General features: G+C 42.0%; 1 protein-coding gene across 31 annotated transcripts in view; it reads right to left on the bottom strand.

Moving 5' to 3' along the window:
* The window catches only part of NRXN1 (neurexin 1), a 1,248,790-nt gene that overhangs the window by 1,174,453 nt on the left and 54,380 nt on the right, over nt 1-19,957 (bottom strand). Inside the window, exon 3 of one of the 31 annotated variants that reach the window (XM_073339223.1) lies at nt 10,908-11,353. The exons of the other annotated variants lie outside the window; for them this stretch is intronic. Coding sequence (XP_073195324.1) covers nt 11,277-11,353 — 77 coding nt within the window. The 3' untranslated portion in view covers nt 10,908-11,276. Of the gene's footprint in view, nt 1-10,907; nt 11,354-19,957 lie in introns of those variants that run through there. 31 annotated transcript variants of the gene reach the window in all.

Here is a 19,957-nt window from a genome sequence, read left to right as displayed (position 1 = left end):
GGGGAGAGGGAACTGCTAGCAGCAGAGAAAGCAGAGGTTTTGACAACAGCAGATTAGACTTGAATTATCTTCCCAAATAAAAGTTTTGAGTTTGCAGGCTACTTAGCAAATGATGTGTGCAACTATCTTATGTTACCAAGTGTATATAATGGAGATACTCTTCTACATTAAATGCATTAGCAGATATAACATGAAATGTAGTGTTTACCACTGATAACATGAATCAGATGGGCAAACAACATGCTCTCATTTTACATACAAACAGAAATGCAACATCCTTTCTCTAGTTGACTTTCTTTTCACAGTAAAACACACTTTCAGAAACTCACTTAAAAAGGATATTTTATTTTTAAAATGAAGTCTATTGTTGGTATGTTGATTTACCAAAGGAGAGAAGTCACTCAGTAGGAAGATTAAGTATTATAGGTAAGGGATTGAGAAGTATCACCTTGAACATGAATATTAAAATATACAAGCTACAACAATAAATACATTTTATTGTGTATCTTTAGACTATACAAGTTTCTGCAAGTTGAAAAATCCTGTTTAAGCTATATTTTAATGTTTTCACCTAATAAAATGAGAAGCAAAATTTACCAGTGTTACTAAGGAAAGAACCTGGGATGTTTGAATGACAAAGGAATTAGATATAAAAAGTGACACTGGTTTGTTGCAGAATTTAAGTGTAAAAGGAAATACACAGCATATTTAATATTAAACTAAAGCTATCATTACTACTAATATAATTTCAATATTCAATTGCTTTACAGAAAAGATAAGATAGAAGTAAAAAGTTATTCCAAAAAGAGGCTATTGATGTCATGTTCTGACACTGTGATACTGTGGTTTGCTTCTGTTTCTCCTTTGCTGAAGAGTAGCAAGTTTGGGGCTTTGTAGGTCAATTTCCCATTAGAAGAGAAATTGGTGATGCAGTTAAGATATTTCTTAGGCCCAAGGAATCTCACAGCTTAGAAACACAGTTCCTGCTTTCTTCCTCAATCAGTGGACTTTTTCCCTAGGAAACCCCAAATGATGAACACCAATGTGACTATGCCCTTATAGTCTCAGTGGTGTAGAGATACCTGTAGGCAGAACAAACTTAAATTGGTGACATGGTAGAGTTTCTAAAGAGACCTGGAGTGAAATCCTGGCCACACTGATGTCTAATGGGGTTTTGCCCACTGATTGCAATGGAGCCAGGATTTCTCGGTGTGTTGTCTGGCTGTACATCATATCCAATGATGATATCAGGGCATCTCGTGTTCTCTTGTGGCTGTATACTCCCTGTGTGAGGAACAAGGTCACAAAAGGTATCACACAGAAATGTGTAGACTCCCACTGAAGGCTTGACATGACGCTTGGCCCTTTTTTCAAACAGTTTTTCACATCTTTCTCTAAGTGTTTATAACCTTTACAGGTAGTTGCTCTCCATTAAGGTCTAGCTTTGACTGTGTCTTTGAAGTTATCAATATTTGTGCTGCATGAGCTGAGATTCTGCTTAAGGGTGTCTGAAGCATTTATTCTGACTGCCTTTCCTGCACTTTCTGAGTTTCAGCTCATTATAGAGGACTTTTTTCAACTGTCTATCATCTCCCGTTCCAATAACATAACTTGTCCATCTAAGATGAGATTTGATAATCATTGTCTTAATGCTAGCTGTTTTTGTTCATGCATGGATGTTAATGTTTGACACTTTGTATTGCCAAAAGACCTTCAGGATAAAGCAATGACAGCACATGTGAAAATTTTTAAGTTACTTGATGTATCTGTGGTAAACTGTCCATGTTTCACACCCTTGAAAAAGGGATGCTATCACTGATGAATTATATGTCATCAGTTTTGTTGGCAGTCTGATGGTATGCTGGTTGAGTATTTTATGACAAAGTCTTCCAAAAGTCTGGCTTGCCTTTTGTATTCTGTTTGATATTTGTTTGATAACATGTAAGCATTTATTCCAAAAACTAACTGCCTACATAGTTATTACATATAGGCTTATAAGTTATGTTTATTGCCATTCTGGTGACTTTTATTAATGTTACATACCCTTTCTTTCAGAATAATTTTTTTTTTTTTTACTATTAGTATTTTCTTAAAATTTGTTGAGAGTATTTTTGGACATGACTGTTTAAGTTTACACTATTTTTCAGATGCTAACTTCATAACAACTCAGGTTTAGATCTACATTCTCTGCCAACACAAGTAAACCCAGCCAATCTGGGCCTCTGAGGTCCAATTCTCCTTGGGTTAGGGGAATCTACCCTGCCCTCCTCTTGGTGCCATTGCGTAGTGAACATTCTCAGGGGAAAGAGCACTTCTGTGTGCCCCAGTAATCAATTACTAGCTGCCAGAATTCACCTCAAGCCATTGGCAGTTAAATGTAAGATAGAGCATTCTTCAGGCTCCACTATTTTGTGCTGGGGACTGGACTGGCACCTGCTGGATGCCTGTCCCAGAATCAGGGAGTTGTAAGGTGGCTTAAAGCTTAGGTCACATTTGTCCTTTCCTTGTTCTGGGTCTCTGCTGAGTACAGATTGGTAGGACCAGAGAATCTGGGTCTCAATCTCTAAGATTCTTTTACAATTCAGCCAACATTGACAATATAATAATTGCCTTTTTCTTATGATTTTTCTGTAGATTCTGGAAAGAAAACTTAAGGTATGATCAAAGGTGTTGTAAAGGCCTCCTGGCTTTGGTCTTGAAAAAGAAATTATTGAGTCATAATCAGAGCCAACTGAGTAAGAACAGAGTTCTTGAATTTTCAGGAAACTTTGTATATAATGTTTAAACATTCAACCATTGTCTACTTGTTAGTGGTAGAATCCGGGTGTGTTTACCTTGGCTTTGACTATGCTACATAACCACTATCATAATCACTTGTTTATTGTCTCTACATCCTGGAAGATGTACAAGACCTTAAGGGGACATTTTCAATAGCAACAAGTAACTTGGAAGCGCAAGTCTCTCTGGGGACTTTCAATGAAATTTGGGCTCCCAAGTCATTTGGGTGCGTTTGAAAATACCATTTCAGTGATGGCCCTGCAGATGTGTTGCACTCAGTGGCTCCTTGGATTCTTTCAATCACTGACCCAGACTAGATTGGCTCAAAACCCCTCTGTGGAGTCTGCTTGATTGTCTATACTCTCAGCCCAGCAGAAGCAGCTGTTCTATCTCAGGGACTCTCCTTCTGCCCCTCCACCCCCACGAACATGATACAGTTCTGTGGTGACCTAGAATCCTATTTTCGACGTCTCCGACTCAAGGAATATTTCCAAAATACCTCTGAACAGCATACTAATCCACAGAGGTCTCCCTACCAACACTACAGAAAGAGGGATTCTAGGTGGACTCCTCCTGAAGGTCGAAACAGCAGACTGGACTTCTACATAGAGTGCTTCCGCCGACATGCACGGGCTGAAATTGTGGAAAAGCAGCATCACTTGCCCCATAACCTCAGCCATGCGGAACGCAATGCCATCCACAGCCTCAGAAACAACTCTGACATCATAATCAAAAAGGCTGACAAAGGAGGTGCTCTTGTCATCATGAATAGGTCGGAATATGAACAAGAGGCTGCTCGGCAGCTCTCCAACATGAGTTTCTACAAGCCATTACCCTCTGATCCCACTGAGAGTTACCAAAAGCAACTACAGCATTTGCTCAAGAAACTTCCTGAAAAAGCACAAGATCAAATCCGCAAAGACACACCCCTGGAACCCCGACCTGGGATATTCTATCTACTACCCAAGATCCATAAACCTGGAAATCCTGGGCGCCCCATCATCTCAGGCATTGGCACCCTGACAGCAGGATTGTCTGGCTATGTAGACTCCCTCCTCAGGCCCTACGCTACCAGCACTCCCAGCTACCTTCGAGACACCACTGACTTCCTGAGGAAACTTCAATCCATCGGTGATCTTCCTGATAACACCATCCTGGCCACTATGGATGTAGAAGCCCTCTACACCAACATTCCACACAAAGATGGACTACAAGCCGTCAAGAACACTATCCCCGATAATGTCACGGCTAACCTGGTGGCTGAACTTTGTGACTTTGTCCTTACCCATAACTATTTCACATTTGGGGACAAAGTATACCTTCAGATCAGCGGCACTGCTATGGGTACCCGCATGGCCCCACAGTATGCCAACATTTTTATGGCTGACTTAGAACAACGCTTCCTCAGCTCTCGTCCCCTAAAGCCCCTACTCTACTTGCGCTATATTGATGACATCTTCATCATCTGGACCCATGGAAAAGAAGCCCTTGAGGAATTCCACCATGATTTCAAAAATTTCCATCCCACCACCAACCTCAACCTGGTCCAGTCCACCCAAGAGATCCACTTCCTGGACACTACAGTGCTAATATACAATGGTCACATAAACACCACCCTATACCGGAAACCTACTGACCGCTATTCCTACCTGCATGCCTCCAGCTTTCACCCTGACCACACCACACGATCCATCGTCTACAGCCAAGCTCTGCGATACAACCGCATTTGCTCCAACCCCTCAGACAGAGACAAACACCTACAAGATCTCTGTCAAGCTTTCTTACAACTACAATACCCACCTGCAGAAGTAAAGAAACAGATTGATAGGGCCAGAAGAGTTCCCAGAAGTTACCTACTACAGGACAGGCCTAACAAAGAAAATAACAGAACGCCACTAGCCGTCACCTTCAGCCCCCAACTAAAACCCCTCCAACGCATTATTAAGGATCTACAACCTATCCTAAAGGATGACCCAACACTCTCACAAATCTTGGGAGACAGGCCAGTCCTTGCCTACAGACAGCCCCGCAACCTGAAGCAAATACTCACCAACAACCACATACCACACAACAGAACCACTAACCCAGGAACTTATCTTTGCAACAAAGCCCGTTGCCAATTGTGCCCACATATCTATTCAGGGGACACCATCACAGGGCCTAATAACATCAGCCACACTATCAGAGGCTCGTTCACCTGCACATCCACCAATGTGATATATGCCATCATGTGCCAGCAATGCCCCTCTGCCATGTACATTGGTCAAACTGGACAGTCTCTACGTAAAAGAATAAATGGACACAAATCAGATGTCAAGAATTATAACATTCATAAACCAGTCGGAGAACACTTCAATCTCTCTGGTCACGCAATCACAGACATGAAGGTCGCTATCTTAAAACAAAAAAACTTCAAATCCAGACTCCAGCGAGAAACTGCTGAATTGGAATTCATTTGCAAATTGGATACTATTAATTTAGGCTTAAATAGAGACTGGGAGTGGCTAAGTCATTATGCAAGGTAGCCTGTTTCCTCTTGTTTTTTTCCTACCCCCCCCCCCAGATGTTCTGGTTTAACTTGGATTTTAACTTGAAGAGTGGTCAGTTTGGATGAGCTATTACCAGCAGGAGAGTGAGTTTGTGTGTGTATGGGGGTGGGGAGGATGTGAGAAAACCTGGATTTGTGCAGGAAATAGCCCAACTTGATTGTCATGCACATTGTGTAAAGAGTTGTCACTTTGGATGGGCTATCACCAGCAGGAGAGTGAATTTGTGTGGGGGGGTGGAGGGTGAGAAAACCTGGATTTGTGCTGGAAATGGCCCACCTGATGATCACTTTAGATAATCTATTACCAGCAGGACAGTGGGGTGGGAGGAGGTATTGTTTCATATTCTCTGTGTATATATAAAGTCTGCTGCAGTTTCCACGATATGCATCTGATGAAGTGAGCTGTAGCTCACGAAAGCTTATGCTCTAATAAATTGGTTAGTCTCTAAGGTGCCACAAGTACTCCTTTTCTTTTTGCGAATACAGACTAACATGGCTGTTACTCTGAAACCTTTTTTTACAAAGTGTTACTTATTCTATTAGTCACCCCAGTTCATGTCCACTCTGGGTCCACATAAGAGTCCTCGTCAGTTTTCTTGCCCCTGTTCAAGAGCCTCTCCCCACGGCAGCTTCCTTCCTGGAGATGGGGCTCTCCTTTAAACAGTCACTCTCAAACCATGCATCCCCAGCTCTCCTCCCGGGAGCTGTGTTGTAATTTCAAACTGCTATAGGACTTTAAGCAGCTTCTCCTTCAGCTGGCCCCTTCCCAGGCCTTTAAAGAAACAGTAACACAGGCTCTCCCTTTATTTATAAGTTTGTAGGCTGTCCACTTGTGTGCATCAGATTTGTTTTAGGATATTAACTGAAAGAGCAAGGCTTTGTTGGTCTATGTCATGCCTCCACTTTAAACAGGTTCTAGTTGGAAAATGTACTTTGTAGCTATACAGAAAACACTATCTTTGTTAATATGCTCTGGCAATGTTCACTGCTTCATTTAAATCAAACTCAGCTACCTCCATCATATTTTCACACATTTTTGGTGAATTTGTCCCAAGCACTATCCTGTTCCAAATAATTTTGATTATGTAAATAAATGTATGTTTCTTAACCAGCAACCCTAACTCTGTCAGAAACTGTTCTATACATTTATTTGTGCCTTGTGCTTTATTATCAAATGTTAAGTGAACAGATATTGAGTTAGCTTAGAAAATATGGTGATAAGGGCAGTGTTAGGATATAGATATTCAGGCCTGTCTGTAAAGGCCTACACTCTAAGAATGTAGGTGTATTCTTATCACTTGGCTAGTTATAGAGGTATAAAAGAAAGAATCAAAATCACTGTCTGCTGGTGTAAGAGCCTTCTCTTACTGTGACAGTCTGAGGCCCTGTTCTTAGGCTAAGGCCTTTGGCTAAGCAGCAGAGGCAGCCATAAACTGGGAAGCGACCAGTCACATCCTCACATTCCAGACTACTCACACTGAAATAAGGTACTATTGGGCTGTTAGGAATACAGTCCTGTCCTGACAATGCCTATCGCCTCCAGAGAAAGGGAAGTGCCTAGAAGATGTAAAAGGAAACTTAGTTTGATAGCATCCTATCTGGCAAGAACTCACTTATCAATAGCTGGGATGTGAAATCCTCATTTCTGTGTTGTTCTATCACTGTAGTCCCCATTTCCCTATTGTTTGTCTGTATAATCTCTGTCTGGTTCTGTGATTGTTCCTGTCTGCTGTATAATTAATTTTGCTGGGTATTAACTAATTAAGGTGTGGGATATAATTGGTTACATAATCATGTTACAATATGTTAGGATTGGTTAGTTAAATTTCAGTAAAATGATTGGTTGAGGTATAGCTAAGCAGAACTCAAGTTTTACTATATAGTCTGCAGTCAATCAGGAAGTGAGTGGGTGGGTGGGAGGGAATGGTAACAGGGAATGGGGGTGGGGAATTGGAATCTTGTTTTGCTAAGGTGGGGGGGAATGGGAACAGGGACACAGGTAAGGCTCTGTGGTGTCAGAGCTGGGAAGGGGGAAACTAAGGAAGGAAACTGGAATCATGCTTGCTGGAAGTTCACCCCAATAAACATCGAATTGTTTGCACCTTTGGACTTCGGGTATTGTTGCTCTCTGTTCATGCAAGAAGGACCAGGGAACTAAGTGGGTGAAGGAATAAGCCCCCTAACAGGCAGTGTAAAAAAAGAAACACACCAGACCAGAAATGACATATCCATCAAACTTACTCTAATATGCCCTCATCTCTTTTTTCTTCAGCTGCCATACCAACCTACGTATTATAAATGTCTCTACAAACTCAGTAATGTTGAGCAATTTTCTTTCTTTCATAGCTTCTTAACTTATAGGGCTTTTGACACCATATAATATTTTATTTGGTTTCAGGGATATAACCTGTAGGCAAACAAGAAACCCACTCTGCAAGTAAGAAAATATTTTCAGAGATTTAAGCACAACAAATATTACCAGTTCTAGAGCTTCTAAAAAGAACTGCATGACAACCAACAGGATAGCACTTCTTCCAAAATATAGTTTCCAATACATGTGTCCATTATCAGAACTAGCTCCATTTGGTGACTCTCAGCATTTCATTACCTACTTTAATTGGCAAAATTCACTAAAGCGGTTAGAAAATATCTTTGTGGTATTAATTATTGCACATCAATGGCAATGGCGATTTGTTTTGTTCTCTAGGAGCCAGAGGCTTACAGTTTGGGTGTAAATTGGGATTGCTTCACAGAAGTCAATAGAGCTAAGTCAATTTACACAAGTCACAGATCTAGCTCTCTACATTAGTGTATATTTTTATACTACTATTTAAGAGAATTTATTAGGTGTGTATAGCACTATATACAATCCAAAGACATGGGGACTGATTTTGATTTAATGTTTGTGGAAATCCAGTGTTATTTCTTGTTCATTAATGGGTTTACCCCAGTGTAAAACTGGTGCAGGTGACATCAAAATTGGACCTGCCACAAAGAATGTTATATCTAAATTTAGATATGTGATCAGTGGGGATGACAAAAAACATGTAAAATAGAAAGAATATAAAATATAGAATGGTGCTTTCAATAATAAGAGCATACAGTTACTTTGTTTAATAATATACACAGCTTAATGCTTCTGTATTATCATATTTTGTTGGTTATAAACCATCTGTTTCTGGTTTCCTATACACCAGTTTTATGCTGGCTAAATTCCATTGATATAATGGAAACTTCTCCTGATTTACACTGATGTAATAGAAAGAAGAATCAGGCTCTACACATGACTATTGTGATTAAACCAGGGCATTTTTAAATTCACCTGCCTTGGGATTGGAAATGAAGTTACACAAATTGTCTCATCCAATCATTAGTTAGTCGCAAGATTCTAGTACATTCAAACAATTTTAGATTTGTAAAAAGAAAAGGAGTACTTGTGGCACCTTAGAGACTAACCAATTTATTTGAGCATGAGCTTACGTGAACTACAGCTCACTTCATCTGTAGCTCACGAAAGCTTATGCTCAAATAAATTGGTTAGTCTCTAAGGTGCCACCAGTACTCCTTTTCTTTTTGCGAATACAGACTAACACGGCTGTTACTCTGAAACCTTTTAGATTTGTGTTTCTAATGAAAATGATCTGCGTTTTAAAGCAAAGTGTGTCATATACTGACCACTATACTTACCTACATGCCTCCAGCTTCCATCCAGGTCACATCACACAATCCATTGTCTACAGCCAAGCCCTAAGATACAATCGAATTTATTCCAATCTCTCAGACAGAGACAAACACCTACAAGATCTTTATCAAGCATTCTTAAAACTACAATACCCACCTGGGGAAGTGAGGAAACAGATTGACAGAGCGAGACAGGTACCCAGAAGTCACCTACTACAGGACAGGCCCAACAAGGACAATAACAGAACACCACTGGCCATTACATACAGCCCCCAGCTAAAACCTCTCCAGCATATCATCAAAAATCTATAACCTATCCTGGAAAATGATCCCTCATTCTCACAGACCTTGGAAGGCAGGCCAGCCCTCGCTTACAGACATCCCCCCAACCTGAAGCAAATACTCACCAGCAACTACACACCACACCACAGAAACACTAACCCGGGAACCAATCCCTGTAGCAAACCTTGTTGCCTACTCTGTCCCCATATCTACTCTAGCGACACCATCAGAGGACCCAATCACATCAGCCACACCATCAGGGACTCATTCACCTGCACATCTACTAATGTGATATATGCCATCATGTGCCAGCAATGCCCCTCTGCCATGTACATTGGCCAAACTGGACAGTCTTTACGTAAAAGAATAAATGGATACAAATCGGACATCAGGAATGGTAACATACAAAAGCCAGTAGGAGAACACTTCAATCTTCCTGGACATTCTATAACAGATTTAAAAGTAGCCACATTTGAACTAAAAAACTTCAGAAACAGACTTCAAAGAGAAACTGCAGAACTAAAATTCATTTGCCAATGTAACACCATTAATTTGGGCTTGAATAGGGACTGGGAGTGGCTGGATCACTAGAAAAGCAGCTTTCCCTGTCCTGGAATTGACATCTACTCATCTACTCATATATACTCATTATTGGGAGTGGACTACATCCACCCTGAACGAATTGGCTCTGTCAACACTGGTTCTCCACTTGTGAGGTAACTCCCTTCTCTTCATGTGTCAGTATATAATGCCTGCATCTGTAATTTTCATTCCATGCATCTGAAGAAGTGTTTTTTTACCCATGAAAGCTTATGCCCAAATAAATCTGTTAGTCTTTAAGGTGCCACCGGACTCTGTGTTGTTTATATGTAAAATTGAATGTCTCTGTATTTGGATTTAAACTTCACATAAGTTTAGCAGATTTGGATGGATAGTTAGAGATGGGTTCTGACCCTTAAATGAGAGTGTCCTGAGCTTCAGAATTTAGCTCCAGATATGGATCTAGATCCTAAGTTTGTAGGGGGTTGATGTCCCCTGCTAGTCTTATGATGTTATTTTTGTGAATATTTACTAAACACATTTTCCTCCCATTCGTTTCAGTGGTTTATAACATCACAGTTTGTAGAAAGGATATTTCAGCCAAAATATTTCATATTTGTGTGCCTAAGATTAGGCATCTAAATCTAAATTAAAACAACTAAATGAAAGTTTTCTGCTAATAAGAGGTGCTGAGCACCTGTAATCTCCAGTGGACGTCAGTCATAAGAGTGTAGTGGATTTCATTGGGTGATATTATCCTCACATCAGTGAAACTCAGGTCATTTATTTAGGTATCTAGTGTAATAAACCCAAGTCTGAACACTTTAAATTTAATTGTTTGCTTCAACTCAGAATATAATAAAATAATTAAAACCAAAATATTTTTGTTTTAGAGACTTTTATTCTGGATGCAAATACTTCTCATTTAAGATCTGGGGAATATCTATTATTGTCATTATTTCAGTTATTTTATTCACATTCACAAGAAATCTGCAAATCTGAATGTGTCTCCAGAGTTTTAAAATGATCCAGTGAGAGAAGCCTAAAACTGAAAATATTACAGAACTTAAATATTCACTGTGTTGCACAAAACTGTTTTTCATTTGAAACTGTAAATTGAATATAATTGCAAAGAACATGGGAACATGCCAGAACTGATCACTGGCCCATCTACTCTGATATCCTGTCACTGGCAGTGGCCAATGCTTCGAAGCAGAATAAAAAAAAAGTATGATGACTTACACACACTTGCATACTAAAGTTAAATTATGTGTGATCAGTACTTCTGTGAGTATAAATGACATTGTGCTTAGGTTATTGTTCTTTGTATGCACAAGGGAGGCTGTCTGCAATATATTCATCTGGTTGCACATTATATTGGCACAATTTTATTTTCTGTCAATGTTTACTTGCTGTGTCTTCGTAACTTGTTCTGTAGAAAAAAAATTCATTCTCTTGTGGCCAAAATCCAACTAGAATTCCACTTATGAAGATTTGAAGAGCCTGATTCTCTTCTCACTTTCCCTGTAAATTAGAAGAAACTCCACTGAGTTCCACATTAATTTAATTTACTTATGCCATTGTAAAAACAAGAAGAAAGAAAGAGAGAGAGAGACTAATTTGTGCCTAAAAAAAAGAACCCAAGCCATGGACTCTTGGAAATGTACTCTAGTTCACATGGTGGAACAAAGAGCCATGTTATAAGTCAATGGTGAGGCACAGGGAAAAAGGTCTTGATGGATGATAAATGAGTTGTGTTACTCTCACAGGCCAGTTCTGTTGATGCTGTCTCCAAATGTTGGCAGAAAAGCAAAGTGCTGTAGTCATATAACATTCCAGCTAGAGAAAGGATAATATAATAGATAATATACTGTACTCGCACTCGGGAGATTTAAATTTACTTCTTTGATCTGTCTTCCACTATGACCATGGGCTTAATATCTCTGCATCTTAGTTCATATCCATAAAATAGGAATGACACTTCTCCACCTCATAAGGTTGTTGTGAGGACAAAGCCAGTAATGTGTGTATGGAGCTCATAGACTATGTAATAGAAGGCTTGGAGCCATAATATTATTGTAAAGGAAAAAAAATAAAAGTAAGAATGTTTCAGCGTGTGCCAGCTTTTTGCTATCCCTGCCCAGGAAGCACCTGAAAAAGTGTCTCTTTGGTGCTATTATTGCTTAAGTGAGATACCACAAAGGCAGCCAAGGGGAATGGACAGGTTCTCCATCCTCTAAGCAGATGACTTGGTCTCCCTTTAAGATGTCCACCTGAGGATCTCCAACTTCCTTCTTCACCAGCTATGTGAATTGCAGGGCCAGGGGAATCAATTGTGGTTTCCATCTCAGCATAAGTACATATTATGGGAATCTGCCAATAGCAGGCCAGAAGGTGGTGTGGTAAACCCAGGACAAATAGTGTGGTAAACCCAGGACAAACAGCTACAAAAAAGGGAGGGGTAGTAATTAGTCCCAGGGGATTAAAAGGCCTCTCCTTGTCCACTGAGGAGAACCACAGGGAAAGAAGGTTCAGGTAGAAAAGGGGTTGCTAGGGAGCTAATTAGCTTCAGCTGGATCCAACTGCTGGAGACCTTTTTAAACCTTCACCGGCATCGAAGGAGTGGGGGTGAGAGAAGCTGCCAGTAGGCTAAGGGCAGCAAGACACCGAACCCTTCCAGGAAGGGAGGCTGCACTCCCTCCCAAGAAGGGAAGGAAAGCAAGCACAAGGGACTGATCAGGGAAAGGAATAAGTGGACCCTGTGCTACCTGTAAGGATTTGCCTTGCCGAAGCCGGTGTCTCCAAGGCTAAAAAGGACTGAGTCTGCTGAGGAGAACAAGGTACTTTGCCACAGTGGTCATACTTCTGCATCTGTATTTTAGCTGTGGGTTGCACTAGAATCTCCCTGAAATTAGTGTCTTTTGCTCAGAAGTGAGAATTTAGACCACACTGTTTTATTTAGATTTATTTGCAGTTCTGTACTTTTTTGGAATGATAAACATGCAGAAAGACCCTGATGTGACAGGGTGCTGTGTTTACAGTGAATTGTGAAGAATTCGCCTTCTTTCTCTGAAAATTATTTGTAACTGAGAGTACTTCATAAATCTCCAGAAGCAAGAAACCAGACACAGGGCAGGGGACACAATCATCTCATTCCTAAGAATTTGGACCTGTGATGGGGTATACCTGCCCCGCACTGGGCCAGAAGGTGTTAAACCCATGCTATGGATTGAGGAAGCCACACCCCCTCTTCCCTGCTGGGCATGCTCCAACTCAAACCACAGTATGAGAGAGAGAAGCCAGCTCAGTCTGGGCTGACCAGGGAGGAGAGAGAACGTGCACTGCAGGCTCCTGCCCAGAAGCTGTCGGCACCCCAGACCACAGAGACTAGGCACACTGAGATGTGATGAGTACCCTGGAGAACCAGAAGATAGATGGACTATGGAGCAGGAAGACAGGGTAGGGAGTAGCCCAGAGGAACCAGACATTGGTCTGGTTGTGATACCAGGAATAGTCAGCATGTTTTGGTGGGATCCCCAATGACCCAGTGGCGGGTATGCTCACCACTGATAGGGCCCTGGGTTAGTACCCGGAGAATTAGTGAGGATCTGGGTCCCTCTACCCTGGCTGCCAACCGTGGCCCACTCCCCTTTGGCTGCTATGCCATTCTTCATGGTGCTGATAGGCAGTCGTAGTGACTCTGGCCACTAGACCATACTGCCTGGCGATGAAGGGTGGTCCTACTGACCCCAGACACTAGGCTGTGCTGCACTGAATTTAAGGATAAATTCTCTGACTCTGGAAACTGGGCCATACTGCCATGACCCAGAGGACACCACAGAGACTTGGACCACCAGGCTGTGCTGCCCTGAAACTAAGGACAGCCCCACTGGCTCTGACCATTAGGTGATACTGCCATGGGAAAAAAGGCAGCAGCTTAGACTTTGTCTCCTGAGCCTTACTGTCCTGAACTCCAGGACAATCAGATTGACTCTGGCTATTGGACCACCCTGTCCTGAGAAGAAGAGTGATTATTTGGACTTGGCTGCAGGGCCATTACACCCACAACAGGGCCATTTACACAAGAAAAGGTAGAAGCCTTGACAGCACTCAGGACTAGCACTTGTGACTCTTATCCATGCCCTTCCTGGATGGTGAAAGAAAGCAGGCAATATCTAGGACCAATGCTAATAGACATTGAGAACACCCCCTTTGAAGCAGGAATTCTACTTCCCAGCCTAAAACATGCAATAGTCCTTCCAATACTAAAGAGTCTTTCACTTCATACCAGCAACTTGCAAACTCACCCAATTTCCAACCTTCCATTTCTTAACAAACTAATCAGGAGATTTCAGAGTAGCAGCCATGTTAGTCTGTATCCGCAAAAAGAACAGGAGTACTTGTGGCACCTTAGAGACTAACAAATTTATTTGAGCATAAGCTTTCATGGGCTAAAACCCACTTCATCTGATGCATGCAGTGGAAAATACAGTAGAAAGATTTTATATTCACAGAGAACATGAAACAATGGGTCTTACCATACTCAGTATAACGAGAAAAGAAAAGGAGTACTTGTGGCACTTTAGAGACTAACAAATTTATTTGAGCACAAGATTTCGTGAGCTACAGCTCACTTCATCAGTTAAGGTGAGCTATTACCAGCAGCAGAGAAAAGAAACCTTTTGTAGTGATAATCAAGATGGGCCATTTCCAGCAGTTGACAAGAACAAGTGAGGAACAGTGAGGGGGGGGGGCATGGGGAAATAGTTTTACTTTGTGTAATGACACATCCACTCCCAGTCTTTATTCAAGCCTAATTTAATGGTGTCAAATTTGAAAATTAATTCCAATTCAGCAGTCTCTCATTGGAGTCTGTTTTTGAAGGTTTTTTTGTTGCAATATTGTGACTTTTAGGTCTGTAATCGAGTGACCAGAGAGATTGAAGTGTTCTCCAACTGGTTTTTGAATGTTATAATTCTTGACATCTGATTTGTGTCCATTTATTCTTTTACGTAGAGACTGTCCGGTTTGGCCAATGTACATGGCAGAGGGGCATTGCTGGCACATGATGGCATATATCACATTGGTAGATGCACAGGTGAATGAGCCTCTGATATTGTGATTGATGTGATTAGGCCCTATGATGGTGTCCCCTGAAGAGATATGTAGAAACAGTTGGCAACGGGCTTTGTTGCAAGGATAGGTTCCTGGGTTAGTGTTTTTGTTGTGTGGTTGCTGGTGAGTATTTGCTTCAGGTTGGAGGGCTGCCTGTAAGCAAGGACTGGCCTGTCTCCCAAGATCTGTGAGAGTGATGGGTCATCCTTCAGGATAGGTTGTAGACTATCTCAAAATAATCATCAATGCCATGTCTCTGCTGCTAACATCCAGGTTCCATCCTGATCTGACTTCAGGCCAGGATATGGGACTGAGACAGCTCTGATTGCCTTGGTGAAGGATCTCTTCCTGTACATGGATGGGGGAAGTAATCCTGTTGGATCTCTGTGGTATTTGATACTCTGGACCACCACTCTCTTATTGTGTCTCCAAGAAGAGTCAGGGTAAATAGAAGTGCCCTATAATGGTTCAAGTCTTTTCTCTCAGACCGAATGGTTGTCATGGGGAGTTGCTTCTCCCTTTCCTGGCTCATCTCAAGCAGGGTCCACAAGGCCATTTCTCTCACCATTCTTTTCAATGTCTACATTAAGCCCCTGGGAGAGCTAGTGGGAGGTCATGGGCTGAAGCACTGCCATATGTGGCTGACATAGAGATCTGCATCTCCTTTTTGTCACCCCTACAATAGCACCAGCTCCAAGCTTCCTGATTGCCTTTCTGAGATCAGCACCAGGATGTCAAGTACCATGTGGAAGGTAAATCTAAACAAGACTGAGGTGATGTTAGTGGGAAGAGGGAGACACATCTTGATGAACTCGCCCCTTTCATTGGTAATATCTGCCCTCAGTTTGAAACTGGCCAACAGCCTTGGAGTCCTCTTAGATTCCACACTATGCTTGGACACCCAAATAGGTGCTGTGGCAAATAATGCTCACAGCCATCTATAGCTGGCTAGAAGATTTTTGTCGGATCCTGTCGAATGCAGACCTGAAATCCACCCATTGATAACAATTAGGCTGTGTTGTTGCAATTCACTTAGCCTAGGCCTCACATGCTGAGGAAGGTCCAGCTTGTTCAAAATTCAACACCCTGGCTGCTCAGCAACACAAGTCACCCTCATTGCACTGGAGCACTATTGAACAGAGGTGAGGATTAGTGAGGCTGTCCTGGCTTTCAAAGCTTTGAATGGAATTGGTCCAGATCGTCTGAGACCACCTTTCCCTCCAAGGCCATGACATCCCCTGAAAGCTGCCTTGCACTGGAACAATGAAACTTCAGAGCAACACAGGAAGCTTGTGAACATGGACTAAACTTGCTTCTGGGTGACAGGGATGGAAGAGAGAGAAAGAGAGAGAATCTTTTAACTCACCAGAGGTGCTCAGTTACTATTGCAATGAGGGACATGATAGATAAATAGATTTTTTCGCTGCTTATTTGCCTTTGAAAGTAATTCTCTTGGTCAAACTCTGCTCTCTCTGAATTCTGCTCTCTCTGACACACCAGAGAGAAACCAAGAGTAATACTGTTGACATCAAGGTAATTGCATTAACTAAACTGTGTTATGTTCATTTCTATTTGCCATTTATGCTTCTTCACCCTCAGAGCAGAAAAGGGTCTGTAGCTGCCAAAGGCTGTAAGCAGGAATGTTTGTTTACCTTAGAAACGGAGGGTTATTTTTTTAATCCTCCCATTTGTAATAAAGTTGTTCATTAGCCTTTAAATGTTGATTGAATAATTGGATGCCAGAATATCTATTAACAATTCCCTACATCTGTTCTGGCTCACTCTGTTACGCACCACTTCTTTTCCCTTTTGCTTTGGTTATTTATCCCTCTCCACCCCTCAACCCCCAATGTTCTCATTTTGTGTTTGGGCTTGGCAGTGCCAACATTATACCCAGCTATCCCCAGCTGTGAAAAGTTACACACAAATAAAGGTAACTATGCCGCATTGCTCACTCCAGGTGAGGGCAGTGTTTAGCCAAAGGGAGATGCCAAGAGAGAAAATTTGAGAGAAAACCTCACATCAGAACTGGGGTGGAGGGGAGGAGGATAGCTGCAAATCAGGAAAAAAAGGGCCTGTTTCTTTGCCCCCTGAGGTCCTGATCCAAAGCCAACTGAAGTCCATTGGAGTTTTTTCAGTAACTTCAATGGACTTTGGATTAGGCCAATAAAACACTTTTACTGCACTTTTATTGGTTTACAACAGCATAAATGAAAGACTCAACCCCAAAACCTCCATCTTCTATCTGCAGTGGTGCTGGAACTAGAGGTAGTGGGGGTGCACTCCCTGGCTTGAAATAGTCATAACAAACACCAAATACATGGTTTCCATCATCAGCACCCCCATTATAAAAATTGTTCCTGCACCTCTGTCTAACTGTAAGAAAATTCAGTTTGCTACAGAGAGATATAGAGTCTGGCCGATATTTTTAACACTTCTTAACTGTGTCCCATACCTATAGAAAGATACCACATTATGTGACACAATATGGGATGTGTGACAGGGTCAGGCCAGATGGCTACAGGAGAGTGATCCTATTGGTTATCCCACTGCTAAAGGATCCACCCCGGCCTAAGAGGGGGATTCACAGGACCTGGAAACCTAATAAGTACAGGGGACAACTAATGAAATAACAGGGACAGGAGTGTGGTCAAAGGGTCAAACGAAGGGAACTGGATGGGGACACTGAGCAGAGAACAGCACCCACTGCTCCTCAAAGGCATCAAGGGAGTCAGTGGATGCCACCCAGAGGAACTCTGCCTGGATACGTGAACAGACGGAGGATCGGAAATAGGCCCCACAGTCACAGGAGACTCCATCGGCCAACCTCCTCAGCCTCATTTTATAGATGGCCATTTTAGCCAGGGCCAGGAGGAGGCTGACCAGGAGGTCCCGTGACTTTGTGGGGCCGCGGATAGGGAGTGCATAAATAAAAAGGTGAGGGGAAAAGTGTAACCAAAAACGTAATGAAGTATTGATGAGGAGCCGGAATAGGGGCTGCAGCCTGGCACACTCCAAGTACATGTGTGCCAGGGTTTCCCTCACGCTGCAAAAGGGGCAGGTGTTTGGGATAGGGGTGAACTTCGCCAAGTACACGCCCGTGCTCACGGCTCCAAGAAGGAGCTGCCAACTGATATCCCCGGTGGGCCTTGGGACCAAGGTGGAGTATAGGCTGGCCCACCGGGACTCCTCACCCTCCAGAGGTTGCAGGAGGTTCTGCCATTTTGTATCGGGCGGGACGCGAGGGTGAGGACATCAAGGGTGTGGAGCATGAGCGTGTATAGATGTTTCCTTGGCGTAGTCTGCAAGCAGTCTGGCTGCAGATCATGCAGCCGTCTCATATCACTCGGCTACAGGAGAGTGATAGAAGAAAGATATATTAGCTCCAGGTTAAGTAGGTCCCTTTTCCCTGGGTAATGTAACAGGGAAGATTCCAGAATAATCAGGAACTTTCTGGAAACAATTAAGGCAGACAGGCTGATTAGAACACCTGCAGCCAATCAAGAAGCTGGTAGAATCAATTAAGGCAGGCTAATCAGGGCACCTGGATTTAAAAAGGAGCTCACTTCAGTCTGTGGTGTGTGCGAGGAGCTGAGAGCAAGAGGCACAAGAAGCTGAGAGTGAGAACGCATACTGTTGGAGGACTGAGAAGTACAAGCATTATCCGACATCAGGAGGAAGGTCCTGTGGTGAGAGTAAAGAAGGTGTTGGGAGGAGGCTATGGGGAAGTAGCCCAGGGAGTTGTAGATGTCACACAGCTGTTACGGGAGCCACTGTAGACAGCTGCAATTCACAGGGCCCTGGGCTGGAACCCGGAGTAGAGAGCGGACCCAGGTTCCCCCCATCCCTCCATCCCCTCAACTCCCTACTTGATACTGGAGGAGTTGAACTAGACTGTGGGTTCACCAGAGGGGAAGTCTCTGGCCTGTTCCCTGATCCAGTAGGTGGATCAGCAGAGACCGTGGGGATTGTTCTTCTTCCTTTCCCCATGCTGACCAGTGATGAGTTTAACTGAGTGAACGGCAGATTTGAGTCACGAAAGTGGCCAAACTGAGGGCTGCCGTGAACCTCTGAGGTGAGAAAATCCGCCAACAAGAACAGGACCCACCAACGCAGAGGAGGAACTTTGTCACAGATGGTATGTTCATGCCTCTGAGAAGCAACTAAAACTTGAAGACCAAGCATAGTAGAGTATATTGTCTACAGAGAAAAACATTCAAGATCAGAGAGCAAAAGAGTCTATTGATAGCATTCATGGTTGTACAGTAATATTTAAAATTGCATGTAAATTTATAACACTGAACATTTGTAACATAATTTAATTGGACTAAAGATTTGTTAACATTAATTTAATCAGAACTGTTCAAATGCACAGAAAAGAGAATAAAAAAGTGACATTTCAATGGAGCAATTTGATTGTCACAAAGTTGTTTCTTTATCACCATTATAAGACATTGTACTAGATATTCAGCTGATCATACAAAGTATACAGTACAGTAGTGAATTTAATACTTTGTCTTGATTAGTTTATAGAAATAGGATGTTCACACTTTTATTGCCTAACAATTATGGGTTTGTTATTTTTTCCTAAGTCAGCTGAACACAACTTTTTCATCCAATTTTAAGAGAGACTGTAATACCTATAATGTTTTGGGATGAGTACCAGTGCCTTTTGTATATACACAAAAATCGTGTCCAACTGTCAACTTTAAAAATAAAATCCTATTGATTTGAAAGTGATTTGAAATACTCTCCATTTAGAAACTCTAGAAACATACATTTAACAAATCCATACACCCATAAATTCCCTGTTGTATTATTGTTAATTTTTAAATATTAATTCTGTTTTATTTTTCAGTAAGAAGCATTTCAAATTTTGAAGAAATGAACAGCATTCACTGTTGGTATGGAAAAATTTCTCAGATCTCTCACTATCAGAATTGTTACAAAGAATTGATATATTACAAGCCTGCATAAGGCATCAAAATTTCTGCACTCTGCTGACCTATATTT

Source organism: Lepidochelys kempii, chromosome 3, assembly GCF_965140265.1.
Source record: "Lepidochelys kempii isolate rLepKem1 chromosome 3, rLepKem1.hap2, whole genome shotgun sequence".
NCBI classification, from domain to species: Eukaryota; Metazoa; Chordata; order Testudines; family Cheloniidae; genus Lepidochelys; species Lepidochelys kempii.
The sequence above is the reverse complement of the archived record's forward strand: the minus strand, read 5'-3'. Positions and strand labels throughout refer to the sequence as shown.